Raw genomic sequence first — 20,363 nt, forward strand, 5'->3', positions numbered from 1 at the left:
TGCTATGATGTTAATTACATGCAGTGTTGGGGAGTAACTAGTTAGAGTAATTAAATTACAAAATAGATGTAATTGTAATCAGTTACTGAGAAAAAAATGTTATTAAATTACTGTTATTAATCAAAACGTTGGAAATTACAAAGTGATTGCATATGGAAGAAAATAGTAAAAAGTTTATATGTTGAATAGAATATTCATTCTGTTGCTTTACATCTTTTTGCCACGCAGGAGTGCCTTCTTTTGGCGTATTTTTGGACAATGTGAGTCAGCAAAGCCATTGAGACAAATCTGAACACAACATTTATGTACTTATGCTTTAGGGTCTTTTATTCGAAAAGTTAGAAAAGTAAACAGGTAAGTTACATTACTTTGATGAAGTAATTAAAATACTTACATAACATTTTTAACAGGGTAACTAATAATCTGTAACCTATTACATTTTTACAGCAATCTTCCAAACACTGATTATATGTAGGCTAATAATCCAATGAGATAGCCTAGAAATTATATATGATTTTATTCTACTATATATTGTGCTGTTTTATGCAATTTAATGTTCACATCAGTGGTCTTTCATGTTATTTTATGTTGTGAAATGTTTACATTTATGGAATTGTATGTATTGTCCTGTTTTAGGCATTGTAGGCTACTTGCTGTCCTGTGTACTTTGTTTGTTTACCTGCTCAGGGACAAAAGATACAATTCACTGCTAGCTAACTCTGGTGCAATTACATTTAATCGTGCACAGTCATGTAAAATATCCAGTAAAATAAAATAAATGATGAAAACACTCAAAATAATGCCCTCTCTCTTCTCTTTCTGCTCTTAAAAAGTAAACTTCTACTTTTTTCAGATTTGTTTAGAGGAAAACTTTTGTAGACTTTGCTTTCATTTCCAAGGCCTTAACCCTGTGAAACCTGGAGCAACATCAGAAATCACGCCAGTTTGCTTAAGTTTCAAAGAATTAATGGTGAGACTGGGGAATTTCCTATTCTTATGAATGTCATTTTGACAAACTTTCTTTTGAAGACTAAAAATATACACATTATGAGGCTGTTTTTCCGAGGTCAGTAAGCCCCAGGACTCTAATTTCATACTTGATGAAGCAGCTCTTTTCATGTATACTGGAGGTTGACTATGTGATCTTTGAAAACCTTTCCTGCAAATCTAAAAACAGTTGCTTTATAAAGGGAAACTTGTACAAAGTCAATTTGCCAAAGATATGACCAAGATTAAAGAAATATTGGGAATACTGTTTAACTTTTCTTTTAATTCCTGTCTCATTAAAAATGATCAAGTTGAAGAATCTGACAAAGGTTGTGCATTTATAACCATTAATGTCTTCTGTGATTAATATGTTTAGTTTCAAAGATTTTCAAACTTCCTATGTGCTGGTCCTGGTTTGATGTTAGTCAGCAGCTCAGTGATAACACAAAACAGGAGACTTTGATTCAAGGTTTGTTTTCTTGGTTTCAACATCTTTGATGTGGAAAAGAAGATGATTTGAGGTCTTGGATCTCAGATGAATCATTCTTGTTTAGTCTGTGACCATGTAATCAGAAGTAGGAAGGATTTAGAGCCTTTGAGGCAGTGACAAGTGTAATACAGAATCACAGTGATCCTCTAAAACATCTCCATTAAGACACACATGTAAACTTGAAGCAAATATCACACTGAAATGTTGAGAACATGCTGTTAGCTAGCAAAAAGCATTTACTCAGCTTCAATGTGAAATGAGATAAAAGCATGAATCTTGCCCTCGATAAGCTTTATACTGTAATATACAGAGAGCAATAACTTGCCCTGAGGACATCCTACCACACCCAGAAATAAGCATTGTTGAGAAAGAAATACCCACACGCTGTTGAATTCAGCTCCCAGCATGCTTCACGGTTGCAGCATTTCAACAAACTGGGAGCACACATCATTTTGTGGGTATTCCCTTTTCAACGTTGTTGCTTACACTGCTCACTTTGGTGTGGTTGTAAATCCCACAGTCTAGCTATATTCACCGCATTTGTCGAGCGTATGCAGCAGTGTAGGAGTGTTACTGCAGCCAGAAGCTCTGTATTTCAAGAGAAAATAGATGTTTGGGCCTTCAGCTGTCAACTGAAATGACCTGTTATCATTACCTAGTCTTGTAGTGGGAGATGGATTTGGTTTAAGTTGGATTAGAAAGTAGAAAAGTTTAAACCCATTGTCTCATCTAAATTGTACAGGGCTAATAATCTTTTAAGCACTGGGGAGGGACTTCTGCTTTTTTTTTTTTTTAATTTTGACTTTAGGGAAGGGGCATACAACTTTAAATGTCTGTATTTTGTATTTATTTTACAGCTCATTTTTAAAGAAAAGATGCCTTCAAAGGCATGCTTTCTTTAGTTAAAAAAAATGGACCATCTTTTTTTTTTCAAAAATAATTGGAATTTTTTAAAAGAAGATTTAAAAAAAGGTGATTTTCAAAAAAAAAAGTTTTTTTTCTTTAAAATGTTTGGTGATTTTTAAAGGAAGAAGCCATGTTTGCTTTAAAAGTTATCAAATATGACACCATTTATCACAGACAGAAACTGTAAAAACAGAACTCATCGTTGGATTTTCAAATTTCCGACAGTCCTTGAACACATAATGTGTTATTATACAGGTTTGTGAAACAAAATTCTATGAGTTTTCCCAAAAACTTTCAGGGTATATTTAGTTTTCCAAAACTTTTCTGGACCTGGGAACTGCTATTTCAAAGAATCTATCTATCTATCTATCTATCTATCTATCTATCTATCTATCTGCAAGTTACATGACTTTTCCAGGTTTTTCATGACCATACAAACCCTGATGTTAATACCAGGTGTAAACAGGCTGAGTGATTTCCAAACTGAAAATACCATACTCACTAAACTCTTGACTTGGAAATGAGAAACATTTCATTCCCATTAAATCAGCTTAGTAAGCCGAAAAAAACACCCATCTGAACAATGTATACGTTGACATAGTTTGTATTTAATACAGTATAGCTTGATTCAATAGTCATACGAATGATAAAGTAACAGGTTATAATAGAACAAATATAAAATTAATGTAGATAACTGTATATCCTGGGTAATCGTATGAAAACAGTTGTTGAATATAACAATAGAAAAATAAAATAGGGCACATTTTGCGTCCATCATTGAAAGGAAAAATAATTCTAAAATCAGAGTGCATGAGGATGGCAGAATTAAAAAAAAAATGCTTCACTACAAGCAAATTCAATATGAATTCTGTAGCAAAAAACACATTTTTTTCACCCAGCAACAACATAATGCAACATATGACACACAGACATTCAGTTTTTGTACATGTACTCTATAATAATGGCAAGATACTGGGACCAGATGAGAGCACTGATTACAACCACAGTCTGTAGAACTTAAAGTCACACAATACTAATGAAAAAATACTTCAGACAAAATTTAGGACTCTCGAGTGCCCAAGAAGGACTCTATAGGGTGTAGGCACAGATTTGTGCATGCTTATTCAGCTATGTCATTAATTTCTGTCTTCCCTGTAATTCTTCTTGATTTGTGCCGATAAAGCTCTATGCAGATGTTAACAGTGAGATCAAATTGCCACTAAATGTCTATCAGCATTACTAAATTTAGCATTATCCCAGCATCACAAGTGGACCCACAGAATTAAGTGTCACCCTAACCTATCACTATGACAACTAATCTCAGAGCACAGTTATTTCAAAGTGCTAAGATGTGATTTGTGTAAAACAAAACAAAAAGAAGTATTGCACTACTCATGAGGTCTTAACTGATGACTTCCACAGATCGCTTTGATGGCATAGTCACTGCAGACTGCTCTAAAGGTGTGCGTGTGCATGTGTGTGGGCACTGAACGATACATTCCCACAATCACAGAAGCATGATGGCACTGCGAGTGAGCAAAGGCGGCCGCAGACATCGGTCTCTGTCTGTACTGTGAGTCAGGACATCTCAATTTTTTGGTGAGATGGAAGGTCAGGCTTTCAATGGATACATTTGGAAAAACAGGAACAAAAAAACTGAAGAGGAATTCACACGGACGTCATTGAATGAGTAATCAATGAGGGTATATATAACAGCCATTTTAATAAATTTGGAGTTGCTTTATTCCTCTTTACTGCCATTGAAGTTATTCTTTACTAGGGCAGAGGAGAATGCATCACACAAGCTAAAAGGATCACAACAAATTCTTGGCAAAAACATTTCTGTCTAAATTGTATTTTTTTAATATAACAATTTGGGCAGTTTTACCTCCTTGTGCTCAATATGACACTCCTGAGTCTAACCCGTACCATCTACATGACATATACCATGTGCTAAAAATGCACTACGCAATAGTTCCCGGACACAGGAGGTATAAAACTATGACCTAAATAAAACCTATTATTGTTGCATGACAGTGGCAATCAAGCTTCCTATTTGGAATTAAAAAAATGGTGTACTTAGTTTAAGGATCATTTCACCCCAAAATTACAACTGTCAGTAACTTTAGTCTTGGTATTATTTATTTATTTTGGTATTTTCCAACCTAGATCTTACATATTTTTGTGTCTCTTTTGTGGGAGCAACAATTTATGAAACTGGTCTAGTACGGAGCAAGTAAAAATAAAGGATCTTACTGTTTAACAAAAGGTCCATCTCTGTAGGAATGCTTTCCATAATGTTGTCAGACACTTAAAATAACAATCTGAGCCTGTCAGTGGCAAACAAGCACTTTTAGTGGATTTAAATTGACAGTTTGCAAATGCCCCGAGTGGGTACATTACCACCTGTTTCTCTGATGCCGGCTTCAGCCCCGTCACTCAGTACTGGACCAGTTTAAAAAACTGTTTTCCCTTTCGTCACACCTAGACACAAAACATGGGAAAATAAACCTGGGTTGAAAAATATAGAATTTATCCTCTGAAACTCCAATAAATACAGTTTGTAAATAAAAAAGCATAAAAGTTAGCCACCATTCGGCTACTAAGAAGTCATCCACAGCAGTCGTGGGGAGAAAAGTAACATGCATTTTTTGTCTCACAATGGCAATGTTAACTTTTGCATTTGAGGAGAATCTGACTGAAATTAAATCAAAAGTCACATTCATTGTTTTGCATTCATACAAACTTCACAATTTCTTTTATTTTGGGGTGAACTACTCCTTTAAAGGTCCCCTAAACCATCAGTTTAAAGTGGCAAATAAATAAACAAAAGGTTAATGAACATTTCCTTGATTGCTTCACCCAATGTATCTGACCACAGAGCACAGAACTGCACAACACAGGAGCAGTTTGTTCACACTGCCACGCGCTGTCTGAGATATGTTCAGCGTAAACAAAATGTCACATTGTTGGAAGCGAGAATGTTATCACATTGAAACATCATAATGTCAACGCTCAGCCTTTTCTCGTCACTGTCTTGTCTTGGTCTGGCTTGCCAATGAAGGATGGCCTAGTTTCAGAAGACAGCTTCTGTGAGGAAGTTAACTTTCCTGGGCTCACAAATTGGTCACAAAACACGGCTCGGGGTTAACAGATTGGCTGCAGGAATCTCAGGGCTCATGGATTAATTTGGGGAGTTGGAGCTGAAGCTCACTGATTGGCTGGGAGCAGGCCCTGCCTTTGGGCGTGCTCCAAAATGGCATTGTAGCAGAAGTAGTACTGGTCCGGGGTTTGAATGCTGAAGGCCCTCTGTGTTCTCATGCGTCGCACCGTCTGGCATACATTTAGTGAGCCTACGTCCTGTAACTGGGACAGACAGATGTCCAGGGCACAGAAGGTACCTACAAACCACAGGGATTGTTAGCAGCAAAGAAATGATTACTGATAATGAAAACTAACTGTTAATACCGTTTTAAAAATTCTAATTCAAATTGAAGCTTTTTGTGTTCAAATTTAGTCCAAATCTTCCCAATATCATCCACTCTGTGTTAACTATAATACCCTAAGTTCATAATATGACTTCACAAACGGATGTCGGAACATTTTTCAGTCTTTCAAATTAGTGGAGCCCTAAAGAGAGGGCCAGAGGGGGACATGGCCACCCTGCTACAATGGATGGCCCCTTCTTGCAAGAGACATTACTGACTGTAAGAGACTGTGGCACACTCATTTTTTTCCAAGACAGTGCAAAGGTAGTGGTACCATGTAAAACTAGACTGCCTGGGGTATTAGTACCGACCATGTTAGCATAGCTCGTTGTAAAGGGGGCTAAATAACATTCTAAATACCCCTTCTGTCTTAGTCTATGCAAATCAAATGACTAATATACTTCAACAGCATAATCAAAGTCCTGATACGCAGTTCTGATTTTTGGTCTTGGCGTGCCACATATGTGCATTTTACAAAAGAAATATTCAAACTCAAAACAATCTTTTGAAGACATAATGTTAAATGCAAATAACTAGACGTCAAGCCTTTATTTTGGAAAAATACAATCTCAGGATCTCACCTGTCCTCCCAATCCCTGCACTGCAGTGGACCACCATTGGGGGTCCCTGTGGGTGGCCTGCCCACTGAAGTCCCAAAGCCTTCACCATTTTCCTCTGTTGTCTCTTCACAGCTCCCAGGAAGTCAATGAGAGTCACTGCCGAGGTGGGAACGCCGTAGTCAGGCCAGCTGAGGTACTGGAAATGACTTACTTGTCTCTGTTCACATGTCTGAATGGATTAAAAATATTTTAGTAACATGCTTCCTGTATGTTACACTCTTAAAATATGGCACCATTAAAGGGATAGTTCGATATGATGAGAGATATGCTTCCTTTCGAACAGTTAGATGAGAAGATCAATACCTCTCATGTCTGTACACTATATATATAAAACGGAAGGTGGCAGGCATTTAGCTTAGCTTTGTAGGCTATACAGAAAAGACTGCAAACAAAATTGGCTCTGTGCAAAGTCACAAAAAAACCCATCTACCAACACCTCTAAATTTGACTAATAAACACATTGTATCTAATTTGTTTAAAAAGGGACATCTGGGCTAGACAGCTTCTCCTGCTTCCATCTGACAAATAAAAAGGGGAAGATAGATCTCATTATAGCAATTTGTTGGCAAGAACTTGAAAACTGAAAAATATCTTTGAGTCTACTGTGAATGTATACACAAAGTATGCTTTTTGTTGTGCACTGTCAAACTTAATATTGTTGCTACATGAAAACCCTCCCAGGTACACACTTTCCTGTCGCAGTACATATTCTTGCATTGATCCACAGCTATACCTCAGTGTTGTGCAGTTCGAGGGTGGTGTGGTTGTAGTGAGTGTGGTGGTCCACCCTTTGGTTAACCACTGCCATGTGGCCATAGACCTCCTGCCCCCCTTCCTCCAGAGGCCAGTACTGGCCACACTTCCTCCGACTGCCCTCATCTGTCCTGCAGGACAGAGACAGGACATGCTTGATGACACACATTTAAAGGGGACTTAATGTGCTTTACTGTATTTTGTGTATTAGTGTTACAATGAAGGATGTTCAGATTAAAAGGTTTCAAATGATGAGGTAAATGTATGTAAAAGTAATCACTGAGCAAAAACCTGCAGCTTCAGAGTGCTCTGAATACCGTTTCCAACTGTTTTTTCTACTCTGGCTACAGTATGGCATCATAGTGTGCCGGGTTTCTTTATAAGGTCGTGGTTCAGGTACACTACTGCCTTACATAGCCTTCAGTGCAAGTGTCATGGAAGAATATATCTTGGTTGCTGATGATAATTTCTCCCAATTTTTGGATCATATTCCTGCGAGAACATGTCCGGTTGGGTTTAGAAGCTTTTATTGATTATTTTTCCTGGTAGAAAGTGCAGCTATTTTCGGTTACAGTAATCCTTAGGCTGCAATGACAGTGCAGGGATGCAAAGATACGCAAGACCCGCAAACACTCACAAAGTGCTAAAAAGACTAAAACAGAGCATTTCAGACAGAGGGTGAATACAGGTGTCCCAGCACAGACAGTAGGAAAAAATGAGATGTTTTATTTTTTTTTTTTACCACAAATTACGTAAACACATTCAAGCAGAAACTTTAAATAGAAGTATGAACCTAAAAAAGACCACAATTGGTTTTCTTTACGCCAAATTTGTAATCCTGACAAACCTTAAAGGAAAACCTGGCATCATTTTCAGTTTCTCAACATCAGCTCAACTTACCTGGTTGTCATGACAATAACAAGCACGTTTTGTTCCCAGACCATTCTCCAGAAATCACCATAGGTCTTTTCCAGTGGTCCTATAAAAGCACAAAAGGAGATTATTTATTTATTTTTATGGTTTTCCTGGCCTTTATGGCCTTAATTTGATAGGACCATCAAAAAAAACAAACATAGGAATGTATCCATGTTTCCAGGAACTTATATTCCTCGATATCCTTTAAATATGACTCATTAAACACAGTTAACAGGGTTTAATGTTCTCATTGTTGTTTTTCCCTGGGTCAAATGTTCATTGTATGTTGCCTTGGGTCAATATGTTGAATACACACCCATCTACACCTACAGTCCACTATCATCTATCCACCTACAGCTTATAGACTACTGATGTTGCAGTATACTTCTTCAAACTACACCCTAAACTTACACCCTTTCCGACCATTCAAACTGCATTTGAAACATCCATCTCCCTATGTTCTTCTGCAACTGAAACAGCGAAGCTAGCCTTAAACAATCTCTTATAATTTGAGTTCATATAAAGAGACATAGGACCCTAGGAACAAGGAGATGAACCCTGACCATTCATGTTAGGGGTCATTTATCTGTAAACATAAATGAAAATTTAAGTATCTATTTATTTAGTTAAACAATCCAGAGAGCATTAATTAAAAATATGTGACAGTTGTCATACCTTGAGTACCAATGTATGCATTCCTCTGTCTGTAGCCGTCCATGAAGCTAGCATTGATATAGTCTGATCTCTGTGGAAACAACAAACCTTTGTGACACAGATTGAGGTTACCATTGCAAAAACCCTGAAGTGCATCAAATCAATTCATGAAGACACTAAAAACTGAATCGTGCTATGACCTGAATGAAATTGCACAGCCCCGTTGTCTGCGTGGGGCTGATCTATTGAGCTATTTTAGAGAAATAAACACAATAGAATTAAAATACTCTGGTTTCACTTTCTGGACGAATACTGCCAGTGTGGCAGCACTCCAAAATGCTGATGCTTGGCACATTTCTTGGCAGCTGAGAATGATGATGAATGGAACTGGCAGTCTTTTTCTTTTCATGTGAATGGCAACTGTAAAATGCAGATTTGAAAAAAGTACCAACCTCGTTCCTTCTGGCTTTCAAACGAACTCTTGTTTGATCAAGGCACAGCACGTCTCCATAACGATTCCTCTCCTGATTGTAGGCTGATCTGCAAGCAAATAATACCAAACATTACCACTGACTCTTACTGTTATAAGCCAGATTACACCAATACTTAACAATGATGACTACACCTGCGGCATATTCGAATTGCTTGTTTAATACAGCCAAAATCCAAATATATCAAGTTTACTGAACCATACGTGATAAAGGCAGACACCAAATCATCACACCAGAGGAGCTGAAACCATCAAATTGTCAATTTCAATTAAAAAATTACTGAAACGCTTAATTATCAAAATAGTTGCAGTTAAGTAAGTTTAGTCTATCAACTAATTAAACTAATCATTTAAAGTTATAGTTGGTAACTTTTATGAAAATAACTTCATTATATTCATACACAACAGTACATGACAGATAATCGGAATAAAATCATATTCCTCCTCTTCCTGCAAATGCTCTCGATGGCACTGGCAAGAATCCATTGCGCCTGAACAAAACAGCCAATCAGAGCCGAAAAGTTTCCAATGCAGCTGTCAATCATGGCTCGTGAACTGCAATCAAACTGTCAAACTAGGCAGCGCTGATCGAATATGAATCTAGATTTTTTTACTGCATTGCCCATTTTTTGCCTGATATGATTTCAGAAACATATTTTAGTGTACTGTTTAGTTTAGCAGCCACTATGTTAAAAACAGTCGAGCCAAAACAAAGCACCGCCCACTGGCCAGAACTTACTCTCATTTTATAGCTAAAGAAAAAATACTTTTTCTGAAAACCATGTTAGATTGTAGCACTCCGAAAAGAGGAACATGATTTTTTTTCACAGACTATGCATCTCATATATGTCTTTTTGGATGTTGTGACAGTACAACTGTAGCTGCTCTAAAAAGAAGTGATTATCATTTAGTCTGCTTCTGGTAGTAGTTTGAGCTTCGGTCCAAACATTAATTATTCTCCCAATGAACACAAGTAGTTTGAAGTAAGACAATTGTTTTAGAGTCTTCCCTGGGAAAAAAGTAAACTAGTTCATTGCTTTGATAAAAAGTGATAAGTTAGGGAATAGTGTAATAATCCCATGTTTGTAATGAAACACAAAAACCCTGCTGACACCTGCTAACATCTGGCTATTTAATGTGAATGTGTGTTGTTTAATGGGAATGTGTACGATCGGCATTCACACCCAGGTCAAATGACTGCAGTAGTCATGGGTATTTATCACCTCCGGCTCCAGCCTGCATTGATGGTAACACAACACCTGGGTGAATGCGCTAATTTCAGCTCCTTGACTGGTAAGATGCAATGACGCACCGCCACTAATTGCCGTCCGTGTTTGTCCAAACAGCACTCAAACAGCGATCCAAATTAGTCTGCACTGAGTTTGAAAGAGAGACTGAGTAAGTAAGAGACATATAAAGCAAAGTTACCACCATCAAGTTTTCACAGACCTCTGTCCATGCTGCTTTCTACTGTTTACCCATTCTCCTGCCTGTCCGTGACATCAAACCGATACACCAAACTCTCCCACACACACAGAAAAGCATACTCGGTTGCTAAAGTGCCATGTACACAGCTCTGCTCTACTGGCAATGAGGTTAGGAGGCTTACTTATGTTTGAAAACACTGCGTACAAGCATTATTTTAGGTGGAAAGGGGGTAGTACTTGTGTAACAATTCGTCACCACGTATTACCTGGAATTTGGGAAGAAAACTTTGTTTTTCTTGTATTACTCCATGGTGAATGGAGAATCCTAAAAAAGGCCGACATTCTTCATGAATTGAAGTAAACAAGGCCCACAGACAGTACATACCTGTTTACTTCAATTCCTGAAAAATGTTTGCCTTTTTGGCTTCTTAACCGTGGGGGCATACAAGAAAAACAAAGTTTTCTTCACAAATTCTGCGTAAAAAACATTGAGGAATTGATATAGAAATCATCACTTTGCAGGTGAAGTATTTTCTAAACACACTTATGTCTTCATACAAACAGCGTATTATGCTGCTGTAAACTTACTGTGCACAGTGGAAGGTTCCAGGCGGCGGTTCTTTACGGAGCTCCTCATACTCTTGATGGATGCCTGAGCGCTGAAGCCTGCCGAGGTGCGTCAGCAGCTCCTGTGGGCGCATGGACTCAGGTCCGGGGACGTGAATGGAAGAGTCTTCCATGGGGATGCCCACCAGCTCGTCCACTGGGTCCACCCGGCCGTTCTGGCCCGCCAGCAGCTGCTGGTTCCAGCTGTATGACTCCAGAGGCAGCAGGCCACCCAGGTGCTGCGGGAGACAGTCTCTGGGGAGGTGTTGGCGGAGCTCGGCCATTTTCACCATCTGGACCTGGAGTCAGGAGAGAAATAGACAGATGTCAATAAGTTCACATGGTAAAACATTCAGTCAAATATGATATCCTGACAATCTGTATTCATTTTTTCCATTTTATGTCAAACTTCTTGATTTCATACTAAAGCACAATTTACAGTAGAGCATCGGATGACTCAAAAAATTCCATACAAATGAAATTCTTCAGGGACAGTAATGTGGCAGGGTGATTGACTCCTGTGAATTGAGCATTAACATCCTGGGATATACGAGGGCAGCAGGGTGGATTAGTGGTTAGAGAGAACCCCCTAATCAAATGATCACCTGCAACGATCAATGACACTGAATCGCCTGCTCACTCATTGTATCCCACCCCAGATAAACCAAACAGAATCTTTTAAAACTCTTAACTTATCACCAGAGACATGCAGCAAGTATCAGAAAATAAGCTCTTCCATTTACCCTCTCCCTTAGTTTCTCCTTGAGAAGCAGGCTGAGCAGATTGTAGGGCACTCGAAACCAAACAGGAGCCCCGACAATCAACACCTTCTTCAGCCTGGCAGGGAACGCCCCCTGGTGGAGAGAGACAGCGCAACTTACAACAAACTATATCACAGAATGAACAGGACTGATCTCATTCCTCCTCAAAAGTCATGATTCAGACAATCACGTGCAAATTTGTTGGGTCTAAAATAAAGCAGTTTATCTTCTATCATAAGAAGCTCACCCTCTTTCAGTTATCTTTCATTTTATATTGTGGTAGTCCTGTTTATATTCACTAAGAGAGACACCCACAGTGAAAACTTCATGCACTGGTCTTCTGAGATTTAAGGCTTTTTGCTTCCATAACATGTCTTCTTTCAGACTATTGGAAAGAGAACTTTCAAAATACTTATATGTTCAGATTTCTGTCCTGCAAAAGTGCATATTTTATTAGATAATGCCTCATTTGCATAGTTAAACACAGAAGTACAGACAACTTAAATTACAAAAGAAAATAGCCTTAATATGAGTATTAAACTAGGGAAGTTTCAAGGATGATATCTATTAGTTATTTTTCCCCTCTTTTTTTGTCTAAAAGTGTATGAAATTTTACAACAAATATCCTTAAAAGTGGTTTTGTCTTTTTTTAAATTATTTTTTCCAAATACTCTGAGACAAAAATATCTGCTCCGGTGGCACATACACCGAACTTTCCAGTTCCTATCTAGCATATTATACAGGATTTTACAGTGGAGGGTTATTCACATATCACAAATAACCCGACTTATAGAGCATTTTCATATATATATATATATATATATATATATATATATATATATATATATATATATATATATATATATATATATATATATATATATATATATATATATATATATATATATATATATATATATATATATATATATATATATATACACATATATATATATATATATATATATATATATATATATATGTATATATATATATATATATATATATATATATATATATATATATATATATATATATATATATATATATATATATATATATATAAATTTTAATTCTAATGGTTGTTAACAGTATTTTCTGGTTCATGCAGTGATTACAAAAGTGTGTGCTAATCAACCCATATTCAATTAGATACTGCCTCATTTGCAAAAATAATTGTCTTACTTTCAGTTTTCAACTGGGGAAGTTTAATGATATCTATCAGTTTAAAAATGTAACCCATTCAGATGTAGTGCCTCCCCTTAACTGAGCACAACTCAGCCACTACAGTCAATTTTTAGATCAATACGAGAGCACAAACACACTCTGCTGATGCTGCTGTGGCCCCATAGCTGTCTGTGCTATTGACTCCAAATGACACACTACTAGATCCTTAAAGCACAAATCACTTAAAGTGGTGCTTATTTTGGCAGGTACCTGCAAGTACGCCTTCAACTAAGTATTACACAGCCAAGGTGTCTGGATTAAATATTTCTTATGCTTGTCAACCCAGTTGCTGAGCTGTTCGTCTCGCCCTTTGGACGGGCAGTAAATTCTGTGAAGACACCACCACTGTTTTAATCAATCTGCTTCTTCACAGGATGAAGGTGAATCATTTTTAACGATGGCACAAAATCCAGCCCATCTCCTTTCAATATGTTATAGTGTTTACAATAAGCATCTAATCGTGTGAAAATTAGCCTGTTTATGTCTCTGGGTCATGCATCTCATTTTCTCAGATGTTTGGCATTTACTGTAAATTTATCAAAACAGTAATGCGTATATGTAAAATGCAGCAATGTGAGTCGGACCTTGAGCAGGTTGAGGATCTTCTTGCTGAGGTCCAGCTCAAAGTTTGTGTAGTTGGAGCCCGCCATGTCATAGATGAACACCAAGCCATTCCTCTGGGTCTCAAAGCTGTGAGCAAACACAAGTTAAAGGGAAGGTCGGCCTTTTCTTACCCTGGTTTCCACATTATTGGGTCTTAGTGACTAATGTTGATAAGTTTTGAAATTGATACAGTGTTCAGTAAGAACGCTACATACAGCAGCAGCGAAACAGGCTGCAGTAAACATGAGGAGCATGTTTACACCATCAGTTTACATCAGTAAAAGTGCTTATTTTAGCCGCTGACATGTTAAGATTATTATGTTAAGTGTCTGACACCATTACAGAATGAATCCCTTAAGATATGGACCCATTTGTTAAAGATTAAGATTCCTTTTGTTGAACCAGAAACTGACCCAAAATCACTACAGCACCAAAGCCACCAGGCTCTAGTTAACCCTTTACAATCATCACATCAGTTTTACATCAGTTTTCTTGTTCTGGATTCAGATGACTTTCACAAGAATTTACACCTTTGAACCCTGAGGAAAATTGATTTGATTTCTTTTGAAAACATGGGAAAGAGGCATAGAGCAAGTTGGCAAGAAATGTCAACTATATTTATAATTATCAGAATTATGAACTTCATTATTTAAGCATTAAGTATTATATCTTAAGAGCATTTCTAAGGTAATTTACCTGGATTTTTTTTTTTTAAATCATTTTATTTTTGCTATTTTTTATGTAATTTCCTTGGCTTTTTAACTTTTTTTGTGCTAATTATCGCATACGTTTTTTTAAATATAATTTTGTGATTTTTTGGGGGGTAATTTCTACTTAAGGTGCTCATTGCCTTTTTTCCGTATTTTTAAAAAAAAATCAAGCCAATTTGCTCAGATTTCAAAGGGTGTAATAAACAGTCATTTTGTCATTAAACAAACTTCATTCGGACTCAACAGAAACAACATATTTAAACACATTTGGTTGAAATAAACCCTTAACTCACCTACTTAGATGTGAAAGTAAACTGGTTCTATAAAACTCTAAAATAAATGTTCATTTCAATGAGTCTAGCAGAACTGGTGATGGTGATGGTGATTTTGGGGCTGTTTGTAATTTTAGAAAAGGATCTTACTCTTCAACAAAAAGCTCTATCTCTGCAGGAATCCTTTAACAATGTTATCAGACACTTAGGATAACTACCTGAGCCTGTCAGTGGCAAAAACAAACACTTACAGTTACAGAAACATATTGGCCGTGCGAGCATGGAGAAGCACCATTGCAGCCTGTTTCGCCACTCTTGCTCAATACTATTTCAAACAAACAGGTCAGGAAACAACTTAGGCATCCTCAGGCAAGTTTTTTTCTCAACAAAGGCAGAGACAGTTTAATGACATAACTCTCATAATTTCAAATACGGTATAGACGCTGTCTTTTAATAGTCAAATTTGGTATTACAGGTTCAGGAATTCCTCAAGGAAAGCTGAGCTGAGTTTATTTCGAAGCTGGGTGATGTATGTTTATGTTTATGTTTATGTTTATGTTTATGTTTATGTTTATTGAGGATCCCCATTAGCCGACGCACAAACGCCAGGCTAGTCTTCCTGGGGTCCTATTTAAAAAGTACAATACAAACAATACACAACAATATACAAATCCAATTACGATATATACACAGATTCAAATACAATCAAAAGAGAAGAAAAGAAGAAAAAGAAAAGAAAAAAAGAAAATGTTCAATTCAAATATTTGGTAATGTTTCTAGTTTAAGTAAAGCCCTGCACCAGACTCCAAAGCTACAGCAAGTCAGATAACAACTTACTTAAATATCGAACAAAAACGCAATTTTACTGTCTACCTACAACCTACAGTCCTCACCTTTCCACGGCCCGATCCAGGAGGTAGAAGAGGGCCTGAAGCACCACGTGGTTGCCTGTCTTGTTTGGGTGATGAAGTTTGGCCGTGTACAAGGCAATGGAGGCCCCTGAGGGATCCCGTACACTCTGGAATACACAAAAATCATGGGTTAGGTCAACATTTGACCCAGTGTGACATGTTTACCTCCTTTTCACTACCAAATGAGACTCCCTGTATTGAGCCGTTGACAAAATCAGTATTTAATTAATTCCCCTCCATGAGCCCCTCGCTTCTCTTCAGCAAGGCGGCTAAACCTGTGAAAGTTTTCTTTGCATTCCTCAAGTTTTATTTTTCCTGCGTTCCAAAACTAGCATTAAATTTTTCATTGGATGCATGAATTTTGAAATCTGAAGAAAATGTTTTGTTGTTGTTGTTTTTTAAGAAAAAAGTAGAACTCGTGGAACTTGTTTACTGGGGCTGGTTCTAAGTGTGGCAATAAGGCAGCCAAATGGAAGCTCTGCAAAACTAAAAGATGAACAATGACCACAGGGGGGCACTTAAGTTCATATGCTGGTTACTGGCAGGCTGCCAAATAAGGGCTGCCAACAGTTCAACAGGAGAACCAATTCTTCAAAAATGATGCTGCATTGCTAACAGCTCTTTTTTTCAAAACAGCACATATTTGCACGTCAAACCTGAAAAGTGCTGGTGTCAAGAGAACGACAGGCTCTACACTTGAAAGAAGCTGCTGACCAAAAATACTACCGAACCGTCCTTTGTGAGCAAATAAGCCTGTGCTCTCGGGCATGGGGGCTAAAAATACCTCAGGCAGGATATGAATCCTGCTGCTGAGGCTGGAGACCTCCGACGTCAGACAAGAGGATGTGCAGCATCAATGCCACTGTGGCACGTCAGGGAAGGAAGAAGGGAAACGCATGAGAGTGTGAGTGTGAGTGTGAGTGTGTGTGTGTGTGTGTGTGTGTGTGTGTGTGTGTGTGTGCGTGTGTGTGCATGTGTGCGCGCGCTGGGAGGAGGGCATCTTTCATGGTTGTGATTTGGCTGACAAAAGGCTAAATTTATCTAGCACAGGAAATCCACCTGGCACATCAGTCATTCAATCTCTTGCACCCCTAAAGGACCCATTTAATTCTTCATTATGAAAGCCTGCTTTCAGAGTTTGCACCCTAAACTTTTCTTGTGAATGAAGAGTGAACTCATTGCATTAGTGAGTTGGGATCCTCAAGCCAAGCTACTCCATTATAAAGTCCAGAAAAAATTACATTTCTGAAAGGGGAGAAGAAAAACATCAAAAACTAAATTATCCAACAAGCTTCATCAGAATATCGGAATCAGAATATTGTCTCAATTAAGTTTTACCTGCAGTTTGCGACATACGGCCTCTTGCCTGTTTATGGTTGGCTCTGTGCATTGTCATGGATGCAAAAAAATAACTTGCAGCAAGTTTGGGGTAGAGATGCATGCCCAAAAGAAAAGCCAACATTTCTGCTTGGTAGATGAAAAGCATCTACTTTTAAACATTATGAAAGACATGGATATCAACAGGTTTTCAGATATGCGCAAATATCGCAAACCAAACTTTCCAAGAAGGTGGTTGATAGAATAACAAGGAGAGGCTGTGTTCGCACAGTCCAACAAGTTCGCTACTGGTGGAGAAAAAAAAAGCAAAGAAAAAAAAAAGAAGACTTTTCCACATTTTGACCTGATAAACAACATGTTAGGGCATGTTAATTGTAGTATGCACAGCTATGTGCAAACAAAAATTTAAGAGGGACGTTCTCTAGCATTTGCCATTTACACAGCTTAGTAGGAATCATGCCTTTTTTGGGAATACGGGGAAAAACGGGGATACGGGGAGTGATTTATGCATGTAAACAAAGTCAGTGTAAGTGTGTTCTAAAGAAACCCATTCATTATCATCATAATGAAAGAACGTGTCACAGTGCAACAATCTGTTTCATTGTTCGTGTGTTGTTTTTTTACAACAATGGAGGTCTATGGGACAGAGGATTAAGTTATATTAGGCTTTGGACATAGACAATATTTTTCAGTAGGATTAATCCAGTATTGGTTTCAGTTGTCTTGTTTGATTTGTTGATAATAAGGGGATTATAGAATATTGCCTGCCATATCCTTTAATTGTTTTGTAATATGACGTCAGACTGGATTTTTCCATTGAAGAAACGCCAACTGTAGAGGAGATTTAAAACACTCTTACCAGCACAGTGAATTTTCCACTGAGCAGCTCCGAGCGCAGAGGTTCTTCCTGAGGCTGAAGTCTGACGATTCCTTCTTTCAGACGTGTTTCCTGAAGAAAACAGATCACAGCAGGTGAAGTCAGGCTGTGGAGTAACTAGAACAGGCCGTCACTTTGAGGTGAATTCCTCTCTGCAAACAATGGAGAAGTACCCGCCTGACTTTCCTGCCAGGAGGATCCCTCTCGGCAAGGTTTCCATTGCTTTTTTCCACCCCCCCTGGATGTTGTGTGGGAGTTTCTTGAACACATTTTAAGGGCCAAGCATGTGAGGTGTCATTTCCATTTACCATTGTATTTTAGTTTCTTTCTTTTAAATAATGTGGGCCTTAAACTGTTATTAAAGAGTATACAAATAAACTTCACCTGTGACCAGTGATAAATATAGAATGTCCATGACCTACCTGGAGGACGGTCATAAAACCTCAAATAACTGTCCCATAATTTCACTTCTCCTAAATTTAAAGAGACAGTTCACACCAAAATCAGAAATACATATTTTCCTCCTACCTGTAGTGCTATTCATCAGTTTAGATTGTTTTGGTTTGAATTGCAGAGTGCTGAAATAGCGGCTGTAGAGATGTCTGCCTTCTCTCCAATACAATGGAACTATATGGCACTCGGCTTGTGGTTCTCAAAGTTAAAAATAAATAAATAATAATAAAAAAAGAACATTTTAATGTCTCTTTCCAGAAATCAGGACCTGGTTACTCAAGATAATCCATGGACCTTGTTGTGAGCAGTTTTATAAAGGATGTATTTTCTGTCTACCAGTTACACCTGCTGACTGTATCACTGCGCAGAAGGAAGCGCTCATCTATTCGGACGTTACAGCTCAACTGAGGAGGACGTCATTAATATTTACATCTCGCCGTCGTGAGGATGAGCCTCTCGTCCATGAGCAGATGCAGGCCTCCTTCTGCGCGAGGATGCCATTAAGATAAGAGGAAAATATGCATTATGAGTTTGGGGTGGACTTTCCCTTAAAAAGAGAGTTCAGTTTTAAAGGAGGCCCTTTTATTTGGTTAAGAAAAACTGATAGAAACTGTAAACTCTTTTAAGATTATTTTTAATCAATCGTGTGTTATTGGTAAAAAGAGACATGAAAGACAGACAAACATAAATTTGCTAGCATGGCCATATTACCATTATTCTCATTAGTACTAATGATAATAATTAGTACTCATGTTTTACTAATGCTCAGACTACAACAAAAGAAACTTAAAAAGCTTAATGGATATATGGTGCTGGAGGGCATATTCCAAGTAATGTAAGACCTGCAGATAGACCGAATGTCTTACTGTTAAATGTGTACCGGATAACTCAGAGACACTGAGACTTAAGGTCTGGAAAATGACTGATGACACTGAAACTAAGGCAAATATTTGACAAGTTAAATAGGACCCGTTTCATCTTCTTGTGAAAAAGAATTCAACTTCCCGCTGCTTCTGTGAAGACGGCCCCTGCGGTCAACTTTACGCGTCTTTGCTGTGGCCATATCTGGTACCTAGCAGAAAATGTCTGCTGTTTGGTAACCCTTCGTTTGCTTGTTTACCGTCTGTTTATGAAAACACATTAGTTCTGCCTGCTGGTTCCTACTTGGTGCATGTCGACAAACTGTATGATTGTCTCTCCATTATGAGGTGAAGAAAGAAAAAACCCTCAAGGCGATCTTGCTTCTTTAACCAATATTGCGTGGCAGGCCATTTTTTGAAAGGCATATTTTGAAAGACAAGCCAAGTGCTGCTTAAAATCCGTCTGCGAGCCACAAAGGGCTCGAGGGCCAGACTTTGGACATGCCTGAGCTAAATGCTATGATTCACAAAAGTACAGTAAGTCTTGGTTGAAATGACTCATGCAGCAGTTACAATAGATGGTATAATAAAATCACACAAATTCTTTAACGCCAGGGTTTACTCACACGACCAACCACCTCAGTCTGACTGCCAGCTTGTCCTGTTTGCACGCCCCCCCCCCAACCAAACAAACACTTCACTGGAAACTTTCCCCCTTAGTTTGTTCTAACAAATTACTTGTCCCCAGCCTCTGTCCGGGAGCTGACGCAGCATTAAACCGAGTTAAATGAACTGTGGCGTGGCAGGGGAGACTAATCCCTCTCAAAGTCACAGTCAAGGCATTCACCAATGAGTTGTGTTTACGCAGGCCAACTATTCATTGCAGAAATAAGAACCCACCTTGGTGATTTGAAGCAACGTCACGGTAAAGTCCTGCTACATCCCAAAGCTATTCTGGTCATAATCATCTGCGAGAGATGTCTGTGAACTTTCTGTTTGCTGCAGTGGATAAACC

The 20,363-nt window shown here is 38.1% G+C and overlaps 1 protein-coding gene across 1 annotated transcript in view; it reads right to left on the reverse strand.

Moving 5' to 3' along the window:
• Nucleotides 1–2,971: 2,971 nt before the first annotated feature.
• Nucleotides 2,972–20,363, reverse strand: part of ptpn9a (protein tyrosine phosphatase non-receptor type 9a) — a 29,414-nt gene continuing 12,022 nt past the window's right edge. Inside the window, exons 3-13 of the mRNA XM_042495603.2 lie at nt 18,018–18,107; nt 15,803–15,927; nt 13,909–14,014; nt 12,080–12,190; nt 11,319–11,635; nt 9,266–9,353; nt 8,835–8,904; nt 8,145–8,223; nt 7,225–7,375; nt 6,453–6,660; nt 2,972–5,784 (exon numbers count right to left, since the gene is read on the reverse strand). Of these exons, the coding sequence (XP_042351537.1) occupies nt 5,594–5,784; nt 6,453–6,660; nt 7,225–7,375; nt 8,145–8,223; nt 8,835–8,904; nt 9,266–9,353; nt 11,319–11,635; nt 12,080–12,190; nt 13,909–14,014; nt 15,803–15,927; nt 18,018–18,107 (1,536 nt within the window). The 3' untranslated portion in view covers nt 2,972–5,593. The remainder of the gene's footprint in view (nt 5,785–6,452; nt 6,661–7,224; nt 7,376–8,144; nt 8,224–8,834; nt 8,905–9,265; nt 9,354–11,318; nt 11,636–12,079; nt 12,191–13,908; nt 14,015–15,802; nt 15,928–18,017; nt 18,108–20,363) is intronic.

Source organism: Plectropomus leopardus, chromosome 7 (genome assembly GCF_026936395.1).
Source record: "Plectropomus leopardus strain MGB_pleo_1.0 chromosome 7, ASM2693639v1, whole genome shotgun sequence".
In the NCBI taxonomy this organism is placed as follows: Eukaryota; Metazoa; Chordata; class Actinopteri; order Perciformes; family Serranidae; genus Plectropomus; species Plectropomus leopardus.